The sequence below is a fragment of the Pygoscelis adeliae genome, unplaced genomic scaffold (assembly GCF_000699105.1).
Source record: "Pygoscelis adeliae isolate BGI_AS28 unplaced genomic scaffold, ASM69910v1 Scaffold172, whole genome shotgun sequence".
Classification (NCBI taxonomy): domain Eukaryota; kingdom Metazoa; phylum Chordata; class Aves; order Sphenisciformes; family Spheniscidae; genus Pygoscelis; species Pygoscelis adeliae.
In genome coordinates this window covers 1,395,847-1,413,527 of record NW_008824338.1, presented here as the reverse complement: position 1 = coordinate 1,413,527, position 17,681 = coordinate 1,395,847, and the positions used below count along the sequence as shown (strand labels likewise).

Here is a 17,681-nt window from a genome sequence, read left to right as displayed (position 1 = left end):
AACCTCAGAACTATAGTCCTGGTGAGTATTTTGCAGAATTTTTACCTCATGTACTTGAGATTTGCTCAGAAGTTTAGACAACAAACATTTTATATTTTTAATAATTCTTACATTTTTGTTATCATTTTATATTACTGTCTAAAGTTCTTACCTTCTGTTTCAGTGAGATTTAAACGCTGATGAAAATCCCTTATTGGCAAGTCCTGTAATTATAAAGCAAAACCAGTGAGATTCTACTAAGTGTTCTACAAAGCATGTTATGAGCCACTACTACACTTCAAGTACTGAATGTTAACATCTGCCTTGCAAGTTATCCCTACGCAGAACTCACTGACATCTACTGGAGAGGGGCTACAGAGAATTTGCAGAAACAAATTGTTTTTGTCACAAGCAAGTATACAGCCTTGAAAACCACAGCCCAAACACACAACATTCACAGAAGGGAAATTTCAACATAATTAAGTGAAGCAAGCAAGAACTGAATGCTTTCCCCATCGAAGCTTGCTTCTGTGGCATCTTCCAGGCTCTTCAGAGCTGAATATGACTTTACATAAGCTAACTGTAAAAATGAATATACAAATACCAGCTAGTACCCACTAACCCCAGACAAGATTTGATTTTGAAACCAATAGTAGGGGACTACAAAACTAGCGGGTAAAGATAAACACTGGAGAATCCAGAGTTTCATTCTTTGAATACATCACAGACGTCTGCCTCCACAGCTTTAACCATTTCAGTATTTACCCCTGTCCTGCAGGAGCAGCCAAGGCTCACTGAAAAGGCTCTTTGTCCCACCGCAGAGCATTCAGAAGGATGGCTTGTTTCTTTGGGATGGTGGGGGGTGTAAACGGGGTTCCTTAAGAGAGGATTTAGGCGTCCATGGGTTCCGTTGTTTGGGGCTGGTTTCAAATCAAGCAAGTCTATGAAAGAATTCAAGTTACATTAACAGGATGAGAAAGACTGTAATTCACTACTGCTTGTATTGTGACTACAAGTATGGGTAAGTCAATAAAGCTGTGCTGCTTGCTGCTCGTAACACCCAAAAGGGAAAGCAATGTAACCCCTTTAAAAGGAAGCAAACGTTGCTAGCTAGGGCTCAGGATGGTATTAGTCTGCCTGTAAAGAGGGACAGACCAAGTGCAAAAAATTACAGAGGCTTACATCTGAGGTGAAGTGAACTTGCAGCATCCAAACTTGTAGTGGGGGACAGAATGGTAATCTCAAACATATGAGGCTAGTGACTACAAAACATTGAAGCTTTGTGGCATAAGCTTGGGGGCTTTTTGTTTGGCACTTTTTTTTTTTTAAATTATCTGGAAATTAAACATATAAATTTCAGCTAATAAGCATCACTAAAGGGTAAAGCCATAAAAGAACCTAGACAGAACATAGGTTCTACTTGTCACTTTAGTGCTAAAGTGTTAAGCTTCAAAATTCTCACCAAAGTAATCTAACCACAAAAACATCTCTACCCCACAAACACCTAAACCTCTGCCATTAAAGTAACTCAAACAACTGAAAGCTGCCTACCACCAATGCTCAGAGACACTTCAGACACCTTCAAAATACTGAATAAATCAAGCCCTATTTCATGCTTAATCTTCGCTACCATTCATAGATTTGTGTTCCTCCACTTAACTTATACTGAACCTATGAAATAAGATGTTTTCAAAACATAGCAGTTGATGAGACACACTTGTATCCAAAAGCTTGGCGTCTAGATCACTCACTGAGAGCACAAGAGTTAGAGCTGAACTTCCCCCTTTTTACATGGGGAACTGAACACATTTCTCCTTGCCCTATGCCACTCAGATTTGTTAATGTCATTCTGTCCACATGAAGCTGTTTTGCTTTGGAAAGAAGAATAAAACAACCTTTCTAATCCTAGCAGTCCCTGCTCCAATGAATATATCACACAAAGCAGTTATCCAGGAATTCACGATGGCTCAGAAACCCCCAAGTCTGGCAATCTGAACACCTTGGAAAACACGAGTTGAGATTTCCCAATTCAGACAAGACAATTAGTTGTACTTATCTGGTGCTCATGCTTTAAGTGCTGAGATGTTGGACAAATGGGAGACAGTATCTATTCTCTGGCTGCACTTTGCAAGAAGGTGCAGTCAGGCACCTCCATGAGAAACCTTAGAGCCCCAAACGACAAGTGAAAGAAGATGCCTTTCTGCAGTCCGGAAGGCACCTAAGCCCTCGGCAAGGAAAAGGTTGAGTAAGTCACCTCACTTCTATCTGAATGTTAATGGGCTGGCTTTTGCACATCCTATTCTAATTCTTTCTATACAGGATGGAGGAAATCTAGACCTCGATGACTGCACTTAAAACATCTGATCTACCACTGAACTTGCTTCACTGAGATGCCAGTAAGGACTCTATGCCTCCCGTGCAGCATACACAGAACAGATCGGGGGGCACAAGAAGGTGGTTCAAGATCAACCATGACATGAGAAGACAGCAAAGCATACAAGGCTGTGAGACACATGCTTCCTGACGACGGCCTGTTTCCTATTCCAGCAAAGAATTTAAACACATGGTTTAAATGTGGTATACCTGAATATCGCCACTGATCTCAAGCACGTGCACTGCTCCCGTTAAGTGTTTTCTGGATCAAACCCTTTGGTAATACTTTGTCTCTCACAGATGCAGATGTTAGAGCAAGTATAGATCCTGGCAAGAGAGAGAATTAGGCAGGAAATAATGGAAAACAGGTGAAGACCTCAAGGGGAATAAATGAACAGCAAGCGGCAGAACTAGTGATAGACTTTGAGAAACCATGAAATACAGAATGAAGGAGAAGGGACAAAGGAACAAGGAGTCACAGCAACATTGTGTTTGAAAGGGAGAAAAAAAGGAGGACCGCAAGGTGTCTAATTTTCAGAAAGGAACACCACTTCTCTGGTGCAGTGTACTGTACGGTGTCAGAAAATAAAGTAAAGAATATCTGTATATGGAGCGTGCTTGTCTGTGATCCTCAGATACAGAAGCAGACGGCACAGAACAGAAATCAATCATGAATTCTAGAGTGACACCATAGAGGGGTGAGAAATGGGAAACCTGACTATTGCAGAGACAACTAGCTCTAGAGCGAGACTCCAAAGCAATGGGACTACAGACTAACAAGACAGTTGCAGTCCATCAAAGACCAACAAAAAAGTATATTTGAAACACCTGTTGTATTAGACAACGAGAATGGAAACATTCAAATCTAGTATTAAAAGATACAATAGATAAATTGAACAAGTGACACATACAATGATGAATTTGGGAGGAGTTTATTATATGAATCAAGTAAACAAAAATTTTTAAAAAAATCTAGATTTTATCTGAATTAAAAACCTATTTGTATCAAGTAACTAAAATAAAAAATATGGTAAAGGAAAACACCAAATAAGAAAACACGTGACAAAATACAAGGAGTTGTTCAAGTGCATAAAAAGCAGAGGGGTGACTGACTCAGGCTTTCTGGAAACTAGCTGCCTGGCAGCTGCACCCATACCCATTACTACACTTGTTGTTTATCATCCTGCCTGAATAAGGTCACCTGAGCAATTAATCTGATAAAGCCTCTAGTTAGATATGAGAGAAATATCCCTTCTACTTGACGGTAGAAAGATTGTAAAGTAGTCAGTTTTAGCAGTGGTGAGTCAAAGCGCGAGCTCTGGAGCGGCCAGAGGAACACACAGAGTGACCAGCAGAAAGGGGAGATAGAAGGTGGCCTGACCAGTAGATCCTAAACAGCCATTAGTCATTTAGAAGCTGGACCTTCCTCAAAAAACAAACAGCTTTTTATTAGTGAAAATCAGCAGCAAGTCTTAAGGACAAATTTCTAAGGACACTTAAAAAACTGTTATTAGAAGATTTACAATGCCCAAAAGATACTATATTTTACTTAACAAAGATGACCCCCATCAATTGTACTTACCACACATTAAATTATATACTTCAATGTTTTCAAAGGGATCAACCTGAGTACGAAACTTGAATCCTGGTCCAAAACCAATAAAGATAGCCTAGGATTTACAGAGAAAAGTAAAGTGGAAATCTGTTTAAGACAAGTTGAAATGGAAAATATCTTCAAACTCAGAGAGCATTTTCTTCCAAGAACTTAATGTTTACTTTACATGTTTTTCTTAAAAAATAGTAAATGTATAAGAATAGTTTTAAAAAGTAGTAGAAGAGTATTAGGAAATCTGATTCTGTCTCATTGTTGCCTTTAAAAAGTTGCCGTCAGCCATTTATGAAGTCCCTTACTCTTCTCTGCTTTTGAAGAAGTTAAATTCATTTTCTTAAATGCTTTAAGAGATTTAATGGAAATGTCGAGCCAAAATAACCATCACATTTCATGCCCTGTAAACAATTCGGAAGCTTTTAACTTCAGGCTGTAAAAACATCTGTTCGTAGCAATGTTTTAAATGGTTTAAGCAATGGCAAGATCCTAGGCTTCTACGCCTGGTTTGCAGCTGTTCTTTCTTCTTCTTGCACCACTTCTGAGCTGTACTGGCACAAGCTATTGTCTAGCTATACACTGAACCTGATCCAGGAATGCAGCCGGCTCAAAAAGCTTCCTTTTTTCCTGCTGGCTCTGTCCCTTCTGGTTCAGTTCCCCGACCTACTTAACTCTCCAGCCACGCAAAGCTTACACTAGCACAGAGCAGGGTTTGCTGTAGGAGTAAGAGCAAGGAGACAAGGGCAGCAAATGCTTAAACTCAACTGCTGCCAAAAACATTGGTTTTAAACTTGCCCTGAGATATTCGGCTCATTTTTAATTAAGTGAAACAGATTGCACCCATCTGTGGTATCAAGATACTGAATGAGTGATGGATGCTTTGCACTCTATAGCATCTTCCTGGGTAAGATCGCAAAGCTCTTTGTAAACAACGCAACTGTCTCAGGTTTCATAGCTGTGTGGCAAAAATAGAGGCAAAAAACTCAACTCTAACTTCTTTTTTGAGATTAAAGCATAAGGCAGGCTGTCATTCTGTAACTGTTCATACTAAAATCTGTAGGCTAATAATTTACTCAGCAAGCCTAATTTGAACCAGATGAGGCAGGAACGTGCTACCTCCTTCCTGTTGAACTAGCTAATTACACAGTATGAAATTTATGCTGCTATAATGTTAGCCACAAAAGGATAAGTTCTATCTGTTTTACGATCAATTAGGGATGCTATGAACTGACAATTCCAGATGCGGCAAAAAGTTTGAATAGAGTCAACCTACTGAAAAAAAAATTTACACAGTCAAACTGTGGCAGAGAGAGCATATACGAAGCTGGCACTTGGCACCACGTGGCCTTGCTGGTTGTAACCCATTACTAGGTACCCTATCAACAGGTTTTCCATTGCCAAATCGGGGAAGAAGAGTAGGCCTGGAAGGGTAAACTGATACAAAATTAACACAGGTTTCGGCTAACAGTTTTTAAAAAACGGTTTGATGCCAACACTACGTAATTCTACAAGACATGAAAAATAAGGCTTTTAAGAGAAATCTATGCTTTACATGGACTACATAGGTCTTTTAATAAAACTTGTTTTCAATAATTTTTTGAATACAGGGTTCTCTCTTTACAGATGTGTTTACACACATTTGCTGTAATAGTACCAGGTACCTCACAACTGTTAGTGGATTTTATCCTGAAAATAGCTTTTTTTAAACGAATAGTATTGCATTTCATTTAATTGACAGCAGAAACTAAAGCAGAGGATAGGTTAAGTGACTTCCCCAAATTAGATAAAGCTGGCTAAGGATCTGTTTTCATGTTTCCCTATGATCCCTTCCCATTTCTCATTAAAGAGAAGAATTTAGGGACTCTCCTTATCTTAAACGTGACTGACATGCTCTCTCCCAAACAGACTACCTCAAAACAGTGATACATAGTCTATCATGACACAGCAGAATTACAGAGTTGGCAGATCATTTAGTCAACTTTTGCAAAAGACAGAATCAAGAGTAATTATGTTATTTCTGAAAGATGCTTGTCTGACCAGTCGTTAGGTAATTCCTGCGGTGGAAGCTCCACAGACTTTCAGGGCAAACTGCTGTACTCATTAATGGTTAAAAAAGTTTTCTAATAACCAAATCAACTCTTCTTTATTGCAGTTTAAGCCTGCTACTTCTGTCCTTAGGCACCCCCGAAAACAAAGAATGGACTACCCTTACAGACCAGAGGACTGGCTGGCTAGGGAACAACTTTGCTTGCAAGGCCCTGGGTGACATAGCGGACAGCAAGCCGAACATGAGCCAGCAGCACACCCTGGCAGCAAAGAGGGCCAACAGCATCCCATGCTGTATAAAACAGAAGCTCAGCCAGCATGTTGAGGGAAGGTATTATCCGTCTCTACTCAGCATTTCTTTAGGCCCCATTGGGATACTCCACCTCCAACATAAGAATGACATCAATAAACAATCATCGCAAATTCAGTGGAGGGCCCTCAAGGTGGTTGGTGGCTGAAGCCCTTGCCCTGCAAAGTGGAACAGGGCTCATTCAGCGTGGAGAAGAGACTGCTTCAGGTGGACCTAACAGCAGTCCCCCAGTACCTACAAGGAGGTCAAAGAGAGAGCGCCATGCTCTTCAGTGCTACACAGTAGGAGGCAGAGAGACAACAGCCATAAATTGAAACAAGAAAGGTTCTGACTGGCTATAACTAAATACATTTACACCATGAGGACAGTCACGCAGTGGAATGGGTTGGTTAGAAGTTGTGGAGCCTCTGTCCTTGGCAGTTTTGAAGACACGTAAAGCCTTGAGTAACCCCGTCTAATCTCACAGCTGACTCTGTTTTGAGTTGGAGGTGGGACTAGAGACCTCCCTAGGTGCCTTCCAATCTGAATTCTCTTATGATCTACAATTACTGTATTTGAGGATTAGATAACATAAATTTTCTCTTTTCCTGCTTTTAATGTTACAACACTCTTACCAGCACAGTGAAATCTCTGGGGTAAGTCCTGTTGGGTTTTTGCCCAACTCTTACAACAATGGAATCCCACCCTGTGTGGGTTACTCAGCAAGTTGCAATAGCAATCATACAAATGCTTGATTTCTTTAATTGCAGATGGAATAGTGTCACAAATCTTAAAAAAAAAAAAATCTCAACACCCAGCAACCACAACATTCAGAAATAGGAGGAGCTAAAAATAAGAGCTAGCATAAGTTTTCAAGTCTCACCTGCATACTGGGGAAGCGATTGTCTGACCCATGGAATCCACCTGTGCAGCTTTTAATCTCAAGCGGTTTCCTATTAAAAATTCACAGTTTATATAACTCACACTTTACAAGTCATATCAGTATAAATTACACTCAGTGATGCATTGTTTAATTGTCTATTCAAAAATTTTTAGAGGCTTATCCATAGGGAATAGAAAGTCTTTAAGCTCTGGAAGAGAATGCCTTTAAAAATCAGAATGATAGCTTTCTCTGCAAATGTTATTCCTTTGGAATTCTCATGTGTCCACCACAGTCATTTAAAGTTAAATATCAGGTGACATATGAACAAAATGTTTGTTCTCAGGATAACAAATTTTCACTTCACTGTCATTTGGGTAACAAAATTTTACAGCGCTTTTTATAAGTGGTTTCTTAAGTTTTTTTTTGTTTTTTAATAAAAAAAGTAATGTAATTTAGAGCATTCAGCAGGGCATCTTACAGTCTAATAAAAACAAGTCTCCAGTGTATGCCAGGTCCATACGTATTATTTAAATGTGTACAGTTCTAGTAACCCAAACCTGATTTGCATGACTTGCACACGTTTACGGTGTTATACAACAGGACTTACTGAATACATGGACTGAAAAACTCTTTCATGATGAAAGCCCTGGAGTATCACAGAGGTGTTCAAAATTACATTATTATAGCAGATGCCATTATTCTGGGAGTTGTGAATTCATTGGTCTCAACACGTAAGGTAATTAACAATAGCGGGTTCAGTAAGGTCAGTGTATGCCAGTGGATCGCTCACAAGACTGATTCAACTGAGTAGTTATGCACATGCTTAGCTTTCATGACTCACTTTGGAAATTCCTAAAGCATGGCAAGATGTGCTCAAGTATCTGACAACAGGGACCTTAGTTTCTAACATTTGTGTCACAAAGCCTGCCAGTACCTGCATACTCAGCAGGGAGAGTATCTATAGCTGCCAGTTTAGAATTGAGCCTCCTCAGGCCAGCAAAAACTGTAGAGAAAAGCACGCATTGTTTCTTTGCAATGTCCCTTTGCTATGACAAACAAGAATACCAGGCTCCAATAACTACCATTGAACTCTAAGCATCTGGAAGAAAAAAGCTATAAGAAAACAAGAAATTATTTGCTGTATAATCAAGTACTGAAAAGTGTAACTTACCTAGCCAGCTGCCATTGGGAGTCTAAATAAAAGTGTAATGGTTCAATCCGGTCGTTATAGGAATAATGGAAACGCTTGGGTAGCAGCTGTTTCATATAAGCTTTGAAAGGCTGATTTGGTTCTATGCACTGAAATGTTTAAATTAAAATATAAAATGTACATTTCACAAAACTTTTGCTTGTGTCATGCCCAGTTCTTATAAAGCACTTCAATTGCTAAGGGTCTGCAATAACTTCCACTAAGGACAATGGGACTCCGTCAGGTTTGGAATCGTGTGGTCTGGGACATAAATATTAACAACTATGTAAATAACAAATACTGACTGGTTTTGCATTCAATAGTTATTAGAAGAATATTTATATTGGATTATGGACGTAACTTTTTTTTTTCCTTAAAACCTACAATTATACAGAACCAAACAGTACTGCTTAGAATTAATAAAGAATTACACTGAGACATGACAAACATGGTAATTTCAAGTGGTAGGAGACTGCCCAGTGCAATAATTCTACAGCTCTGTAATACAGAAAGTAACAGACATTCAAAGTTTTTTTAGATTAGTCACTCAAGGACAAATAGATTTTTCCACCAACTAAGATTCATTTGTGATTTAAAAACAAACAAACAAAACCCCCTCTACTGTAATAGTGGAATTTTTGAATAGCGAAGTCATCTATACAAACAGCACAGCTCCCACCAACACCAGTGTCTGCACAACTGACAGGCAAACAGACTGTGGTGCAGGGATGAGAACAGAAGCCAGGTAAAGAGCAGAAAAGCAAATTCCTTAAACTGGAACTGACAAAAAAGAATCAGTATCCTCTCTCAAAGCTGTTTATCAAAAAGGTGTGAGCAAGAAAATTTTATGCTTGTCCAGGAAATGGAGCTGAGCTTTACACTGACTTGGCCCGCAGCCAGCATCATCCAGATACACAGGTTCTCCAGTTTGAAGAGCAACATGACACAGTGCTAGGTAAGAGTTAGTGAAAAGAAATTAACATAAAACCTTAGTTAATGCACAACCACAACAGCCATATGACACCTTACTCAACTTTGACCTTCCTTTCCCCTGCGTGGAACTACTTTTGTTGTTGTTAACTGTATAGCATATGGAAGGTCAGTGGTTCAAAGTCCAGATGCTATGTAAGTAGCCCAGTAAACAGCTGATGCTGTTAAATACCTGTAAGTATCAGCAGATATTAAGCTAAAACAACAGATGAGATGACACTTACTGTGAGGTTTCTGACAACGCCTTCATAATTAACTGGAAGAATCATATGTAAGAATTAGTCACCTAAGTTAAAAAAAATCAGGATGTAAAAAGAAAGTATTCCCATCGCATAATATAATTAGCTTAGTCTCAAAAAATTTCTGGACGTAAGAAATTATTGTTCCAGAATGAAAATCATATGGAGCAAAACAATCTCTAAACTGTCAAGTTACTGCTTTTATGAAGTTTTAGTTCAGTCTCTCCTCCCCTTGCTTACTTATTTACAGCTTTAAAATTTTAAACTATATTAGCCACAGTTAGAAAAACAATCCGAGAAGTTTTCACAAAAGAGGCAACTAAATGCTGTGCTAACCAAGCGGGATTTTTCCTGCTAATAAACTTCTAAGGAAAAAGAAACGAATACAACTATCAGGACAGCAGTTTTATGTGGCAAGCATCCTTAGAAAGATAGCCAAGTGCAAGCTGGCTAAGATTCAGATGCTTAGACTCAAGCCAAAAGGGACCATTACATAATTTAGTTTGACATTTTGTATAACACAGGCCCATACATTTCACACATTTACTCTGCACTGAGTCTGATATCCAATGCTTGTATAAAATACATAAAGGATTACACCGGCAAGGGAACCATTACTAATTCCTGCATAGATATATGCAGTGCTACAAAGACAGCTATGCTACTTCATGAAAACAGCACATGTCAAAAGCAGGAGATACTCTGCTTTTCTTCTTCCTGAATGTGTTTCTCCAGGGAGAACATGGAACTGCATTTGACTCCTACGCTCTCCAAGGAAACATTTAAAACAGTTTAGAATAGCATCAAGCAATGAAGTAAACAGAACTTAAAGTCACTGGGGTTGAGGCCTACAAGTTTTAAAGGGCATGGAAAACAATCTAGATAGAAAAAAAACCCTATGAAACACAAATTAAACGCCTGTATTCTACATTAAAAAGTACCAAAAATCGCAGGCATTAAGTGTTCACCTGAAATGAGACTGCATAATGAATCAAAGTTCAGAATTTGTAAGCATTCATCGATTTTTACTCGTTTATTATCTTATTTATATTTATTTGCAGTTTACTCAACTGCTGTCAGGCCATTTTGCCACATTTTAATAACCAGGAAATATATTATAATACTCATAAAATAATATGTAAAAGATAGTAACAATCTAACATTCCTTTAAGACAGAAATATAGCAAATCTATACATAAACTGGTAAATCAGGAAATGAGGCAAGATGCGAGAGAAAGATTTTTGGGCTGTGTTGTGTACCAAAGATCTGATTCAAAGGGACGCCATTCACAAGGCAAGAGCATTTGTAGTTGGTCACTCTGAGGCAGCCCACAAAAGCAATCTGTAGGATTCAAATACACTTTGACTGCAAAGTCAAATGGTCTTTAAAAGCATAGGTGCACTACTCAGTATTTCCTCTTCATCATTATCCAGGTTGTCCCTAGTTTACCTTCACTCCCGTTTACCAATGGAATATGTGGATCCTACGTTTGTATTCATAAAGTACAAAAGCACATAACCAAGTAACAAAAATTAGTTTAGCAATTACATACAAGAGAAATACTCATCTGGAACATTATTAGGTCTTAGGCGAGCTGCAGGACCAGGTACTACTATGAAATCCTGAACATCATCCAGATAGGTGTTCAGATATGCTGTTTTTCTGCAGCTCCCTGCTTCCATCCCTGCAAAAGGAAATAAGTTTTATTTAAAAATGGGAGTATCAATATAGAGTAGCCTTGCTGAGGAGACATGTAACTTAAGTTGTAGAAGTCAGAAATGTAATTTCTCAGGTCTTTTTATCAGCAACCCCAAGACATCTGATCCAAGGAGACCACAATACTCATGTACCGAGGAAAACAAAACATTACATAGATACACACAATCAGCCATTTCCTTAGCCAAGAAAGATACTCCAAATTGAATAAATAGACAAATTTTCTTCCCTGAAGAGAAAGAAATTTTATGAGCCTAAGAACAGTAGTAATGGTCAGACCAAATATTCATTTAGCCCAATATCCTACCTAAGTGTTCAGTAACACCACAGCAATTATGGACTGATCTTTCTGCCAGTGTTCCTTATCAGTTTCCAGAAGTCAAAGGGACTTCGAGTTGCATATTGCATTTGAACTCTTACTTTTAATAATTCTTGACAGGTTTACCCTCCATTATTTTTGTAAATATTTTTTAAACCTGTACAGATATTTGGCTTGGGTCATTCCTGGTGGCAATGAGCTCTGCAAGTCAATTTTGTGCTGCATGGAAGTGTGCTTACATTTTGTTTGTCAGGAACAGAAGCAGAAAAAAATTTATTGGTAAAATACATAACTTATTATAAAAATAATGCCAGAAATATAGAAAAGCTATTACAGAAATAAATCAAAGTTTCATATTCACAGCTTCTAATAATGGATAAGGGAATTGATAACTGAAAGGAAGATACGGCTTGTATCCTCACTTCTTCAGCAATTCACAAACTATTGCTGTGTAGTGTAGTTAAAAGACAATAAAATGAAATCTATCTTTTACAATTCACATTTTTATTTTATTTCTTTTATCAGCTGGTAATGATCACAGGAGGATTTATGAATAAAATATGAAAACTATTTAATCTCTCCCTATGTTCTCCACCTCCTTTCCCCCCCCCTTCATAAAACAGTCTGTTCTTACCTACACTGATTATCTCTCACACCATCTTGATAATATAACATGTAATTTCTAGGTATTAGCTGCTTCCTTAACGTTGCCAGAAACATGCAAGTTTAAACTCAGAATATTACTCTATAAAAACAGCGCCTTCAAAATTCTGATATATTTTATAAAATCAAATTTACCATGATCTGATATAAAAATAATGTTCAGGCATTTATGCAAGTTCATTTGTTTGAGACCATCCATCAGCATCCCTACTATGTTGTCCACTCTCTGTAACGCCATAATGACCTGCAGGACAAAAACAGGAATGTAAAGTAAATGTTAATCACTTCAATTAAAAAATAAAATTTATTTCTAGGGAGAGTGAATAAATTCAAACTCTAACAGTATATGCTAATAAAGAATAAGGAGCTCTTCTTACAGACCATTCAAGGCTAGATGCAGTCCAGACATAAACAAAGGACACAGGGGCCCTAAAACTGTGCAGTAACCCCCAAACTCATGACAGGGAGCATATATAGCACACACTAACAGGAGGAACAGTGAGGACAGCAGACTTACAGCATTCTTAATTAAACCTGCTTTTTCCTCTGTTCCTACTTCTCTCAGTTTTGCAACCTTTAGATGCATGGTCTTTACATCTACTGAGAATGGACTCAACAGGTACACCTATACAGCTAAACAAAAATGGGAGCCTGCAGACTGCCTAGCACCTGCACTGCTCAGGGCTACCTCTATCTACAGAAGACTGGCTATATCTACACTACACAGCTCTTGGCCCAATTTTTTTCTGGGCCTCACACCATACTAAGACACGGCTACACATTTTTATGTGTTATTTCAGTTGAAGACATTAAAAAAAAACCCACCAAAACCCAAACAAAAAAAACCCACCAAACCCAAAACACCATCCCAGATTATAACCAGTGAGGATGGTTTTAAAGTATGAAATTGAGGATTTTTGTTGCCCTATCAGGGGCACAACCAAGGACAAGAGGGAATGCCTGAGCATGCAGATGCTGATGGGACAATACCAGAAGACTGAAGAGAATAGAGGAAGCCAAGCCTGCAGCACTCTTCCTCAAAATCCCTATTGGGAGAGACCCTGGAACAAACTGCCCTTGAAATTGTGACTGGATATTAGCCTCAGAGCAAACTAGTTTAAAGGGACTGAAAAAGCCAAAGAACAAACTACCAGTCTAGCACTGTTCGTGACCAGGGGTCTGGCGTTCAAGCTCACTTGTGTAGGTACAGCCACTGGGGCTACTTTTGAATACTTGCTAAGTAAACAAAACAAAGTATTTTTAAATCAAGTCATTCTGTTACCTCATTTTGCTACTACTATAAGCTGTCTTGATTTGTGTGAACAAGATGAGATGCTCCCAGGGAGACTACGTACAAACCCTCGGGGTCTTTCTCTCCAGAGCATTCCTGACATACAGAACTCCAGATCCACTTATTAACCAAAGAAAAGGATAACCAGTTTAAACACGTTCCCTATACCTCAGTTCCAATTAGTTGTCTACTACTTCACTGGGGACTTACATTCATCTTACAGTTCCTTACAGGAACAGTAACTGCTCAAGACGATAGAATTTTACAGTGTTCCTGAATTTCCAAGAGCTTTTTCCTTTGCATTTTTAATTTGGTTTTTAAAATGTAAAGCTATTCAGCATTTTCAAAAACAGTAGCAGTCCCAAAGACTTGTTATTGATACAATAGGTACATCACAGACTGATGGGGTGAACATCCCTTTTTTCACCCTCTTTCCGAGAAGGCATAAAATCTAACCGCAGGGAGATAATACCAATATTCATCTAACCTTTGCACAGAGACTGAGGGAAAACGAATGACAATTATAACATGAATACTTAACCACCAAAACTTGGACCGTTGCCATAAAAATCTCTGTCCTTGCTAAATTGAAAGGATACAAACTTTGTCCCCCCCGCCCCCAAAATCAACATAAAGAACTAGTAGGAGTAGATAAAACAACATACAAGACACACCCAAACATGCTTTTGCAATTTAAAAGTTATTGAAATAAAGAAAATAAGAATTAGACTTACCAAATAGGCTGTTTACTATATGATTTGTACCAATGTTAGTTATGGAGGGACTGTCTATTCATGAATTTTTTTCCTAATAAGCATACTGAACATGAATTACATAATCTAACATGAATTACAGAAGTTTATTATAGAGCCAGAGCAAAGCCCCAAATTAAAAAAAAAAAAAAAAAAAAAGAAGAAACTACAAAACTACTTACTCCGCTGCTTACTGGTCCAAACTTATGGCCTGAGGAATCTGGTTCTTCTAAATACAGAGTGTAAAAGTGTGGTCTATATCAAACAGTACCAAAAATGTAATATTTTACATACACGTTGAGACAGTTTGAAGAGATTATATTTCAACAATGGATATCAAATATTGGAAACAACGCTATCATTCAGAGGAAGGATGCATTAAAGGGAAATAGAGAAATGTAACTTAATAAAACAAGGTTTCAGCCATAGAAACAGGCTTGCATTAAATACTATTTTAACATTGTTAGAATAACGCATAAGATATTGTTTAAAACAGAAATCATGTTTACAAAGTACCTCACTGCAATACCACTTGAACAGGAACTTAACACTTGCAATTGCATACCTACCTTTCATCTTCAGGTAACTGCAGCCAGCGAAGAACAGTTATCACCCTTTCTTCAAAGGGGACTGAGCTGTATCAGAACAATAATGTTACAATCACTTGTAACATTGTACAAGTTCCCAGACAAAAAAAATGTAGGTAGTAAGTCAAGAATCAGAATTTCCACACTATATGAAGGACATAGGAAAAGAAAATGATCCTCGGAAGACAGAAATTAAAAGCCTGATTTCTTAGGCGAGATTTGAGATTATTAAATAAATGGTGATAAACAGATTTATGCAGAATTTTCATTAGGCAGAAAATGTTTAATTGCAGTGAAGAGCAATCACTGACTAAAATATGACTGCCTTAATGTGAAATATTTTCAAAATTCGCAATGAAAATAATTTTACATTGGAACAATTTACCACAGTCAACAGTAAAACATTAATTTTCATGGAAAACATCACATCAAGACCTGATCCATTCACTGTATGAGAGGTTTGGACTGAATGACTCTAAACAAACCCACAGAAGATTTTTGTAAATAGAAACAGAAAAGCACTAAAGCTTCAAAGCTGGCTGCTCCTAAAGCTGATTTTTCCACATCTTTCCTGTAAAATGTTTGCTGAGGAGTGACAAAATGATCAGACAAAGAATCTACATTATACTGAAACAAAGTTAATTAGATCCTATCTTTTTTTTGTGTTGTGTACAACCATTTAGAAAAGCAGGAAAAAAGTGTATGCTTTCTCTGGCATCTGTCCCATTGCAACAGTTAAAGTAAAATATTCATCCAAGACACAGGAGTTTACATACCTATTGTATTTTTCATACAGGTTTGGAAAGGTTCCGTTAACTGCTACGTCTGACCCAGGCCAAAAGAATGTCCCTGCTTTTAGACCTTGGTACATAGCTGTTAGCCAAATCTGCAGGAGAAGAACAATCGTCATCATTAGTGCAAGTCACTGAATTGGCTGAGTAACTGCCAGATCCACTACCATCCCCACCAGCTCTGCACCTTTCAGCAAGGTCAAAAACTAAAAATGTAAGTGGAGCACTCCGGACAGTCAATCTTGCACGTCATCGCTATCTAACAGTCCAGATACACCTTGCAGCCCAATTCCTTATGGCAAACACTCGCACCCCTTCTGCTGCTACACCAGGGGGAGCCAGGACAGAAGTAGGAACCGTTAACTCCCATGGATGGAGCAGTAATGCAATGGTAGAACCATGGCTGAACACCAAGAAGGGGAAATGTCTCAAGGACAGTAAAGCAAGAAGGGGTGGGAATGTTCTGAGGACCTATGCCCCACGTACTCTGAAATATGGGAGCAAGACTTTGGTCAACTCTTCTGATTGTACTGCTGATCTCATGATTTGCAGATTTCTGTCTGCCTTCTAAATGCTTTCCTGCCTGACTCGTACACCACTTTCTTCTCAGTGGCCCAAAGTCTATACTTATGTGTTCTTTCCCCAAATAATTAAAAAAAATAAAAAAAATAAAAAAGGTCCTCCCCACATTACTAAATCTGCTCCCTTGCTATTCTTCAGGCTAGCACCCACCCAAACTTTCCCATGCCACTTTATTTTGAGGGCAGTCTCAGCAGATTTGCCATAGCTGTATGATTGAACTGCGACGTTTTCTTTTAAAACCCCATCTTTAGACTTAGTCGTAATTTGGGCAGAGTGTAAACCTTTACTACTGCTTATTACTAAAACTAACCAGTCTGTCAATTTCCTCAGAGAAGTTAACTGCAAGCCCACTTCATATTACAATCGGAACAAAATCTGGTATCTCTATTAGTTATTTTAAGCTAGTTTTCTCCTTAGAGAAAATTCTATTTTAAGTTCAACAAAGTCTGTTACGCTTTGCTTCATTTGTCATTTTACAGCTCTAGTATGGCAATTCCTAATCATGCTGAGTAATGCTTCTTGGCTGACTTAGAGGTACCCTCTGTACCCTTTCAACATCACTATGCATCCAAGCGATATTAAGTAACAAAACAACAGGCCGATATACATTCTCAGCAGCGTATTAATACTTACAGGCTGTCCTTGGTACCACGGTGGATTAAACTTCTCTTCACTTTTAAGGGTGAAGGATGCATTTCTTTTGGGGTCATACATCTTGTTATCAATTATACCATGAGATTCAGGATACAGCCCCTGTAATTGAGAGTATACCTTGTCGCAATGTTATAAAGAAAATGAACCTTCCGGCTACACAAACAGGTATCCGTTAGACAAGTATGTCCAGTGAGTAATCTATATGTGACTTGTACTCCACCAGTACCTCAAGACCCAAATTTAACAGCACCACCTACCATTGCTACCAAGCCCTACCTTCCAATTCTTAATCGCTTCTCAGTGAGATTAAAAATATAGGCAAGCGACTTGCGCTGGGATCAAACCAAAAGACACCGTCTCAGTTCACACATTTGTTGTATCTTTAGTACCAATGACAAAGCAATTACCTATGTTGGACCTCCACCACATGACCAAAAACTGGGGATTTCAAAGAAGAATTGCGCATCAGCAGGTGACAGCTCTAGCTAGGGATAACCATTACATGAGAAAAAGAACCTTCCGGCTACACAAACAGATGTCCGTTAGACAAGTATGTCCAGTGAGTAATCTCTCAGAGGCACCAGCCGTTAGGTAGTTTCAACAGACTTTGTGCTCTGCCTTCAAGCAGCCTAGCTCATTTTTACATTAAAGGATATAACACCACCACCACCATTAGGGCCCTGATAAACACCAGCCTGCTACTTCTCACAAGAATGGGGAGCTGAGACAAA

The 17,681-nt window shown here is 38.5% G+C and overlaps 1 protein-coding gene across 1 annotated transcript in view; it reads right to left on the bottom strand.

Annotated features, from left to right (window-relative positions):
* Positions 1 to 17,681, bottom strand: part of ENPP1 (ectonucleotide pyrophosphatase/phosphodiesterase 1) — a 44,799-nt gene that overhangs the window by 12,521 nt on the left and 14,597 nt on the right. The window contains 12 exon segments of the mRNA XM_009319052.1: positions 152 to 203; positions 745 to 920; positions 3,935 to 4,022; positions 7,177 to 7,246; positions 8,348 to 8,475; positions 9,580 to 9,611; positions 11,148 to 11,279; positions 12,429 to 12,537; positions 14,519 to 14,591; positions 14,906 to 14,971; positions 15,700 to 15,809; positions 16,930 to 17,049. Of these exon segments, the coding sequence (XP_009317327.1) occupies positions 152 to 203; positions 745 to 920; positions 3,935 to 4,022; positions 7,177 to 7,246; positions 8,348 to 8,475; positions 9,580 to 9,611; positions 11,148 to 11,279; positions 12,429 to 12,537; positions 14,519 to 14,591; positions 14,906 to 14,971; positions 15,700 to 15,809; positions 16,930 to 17,049 (1,156 nt within the window).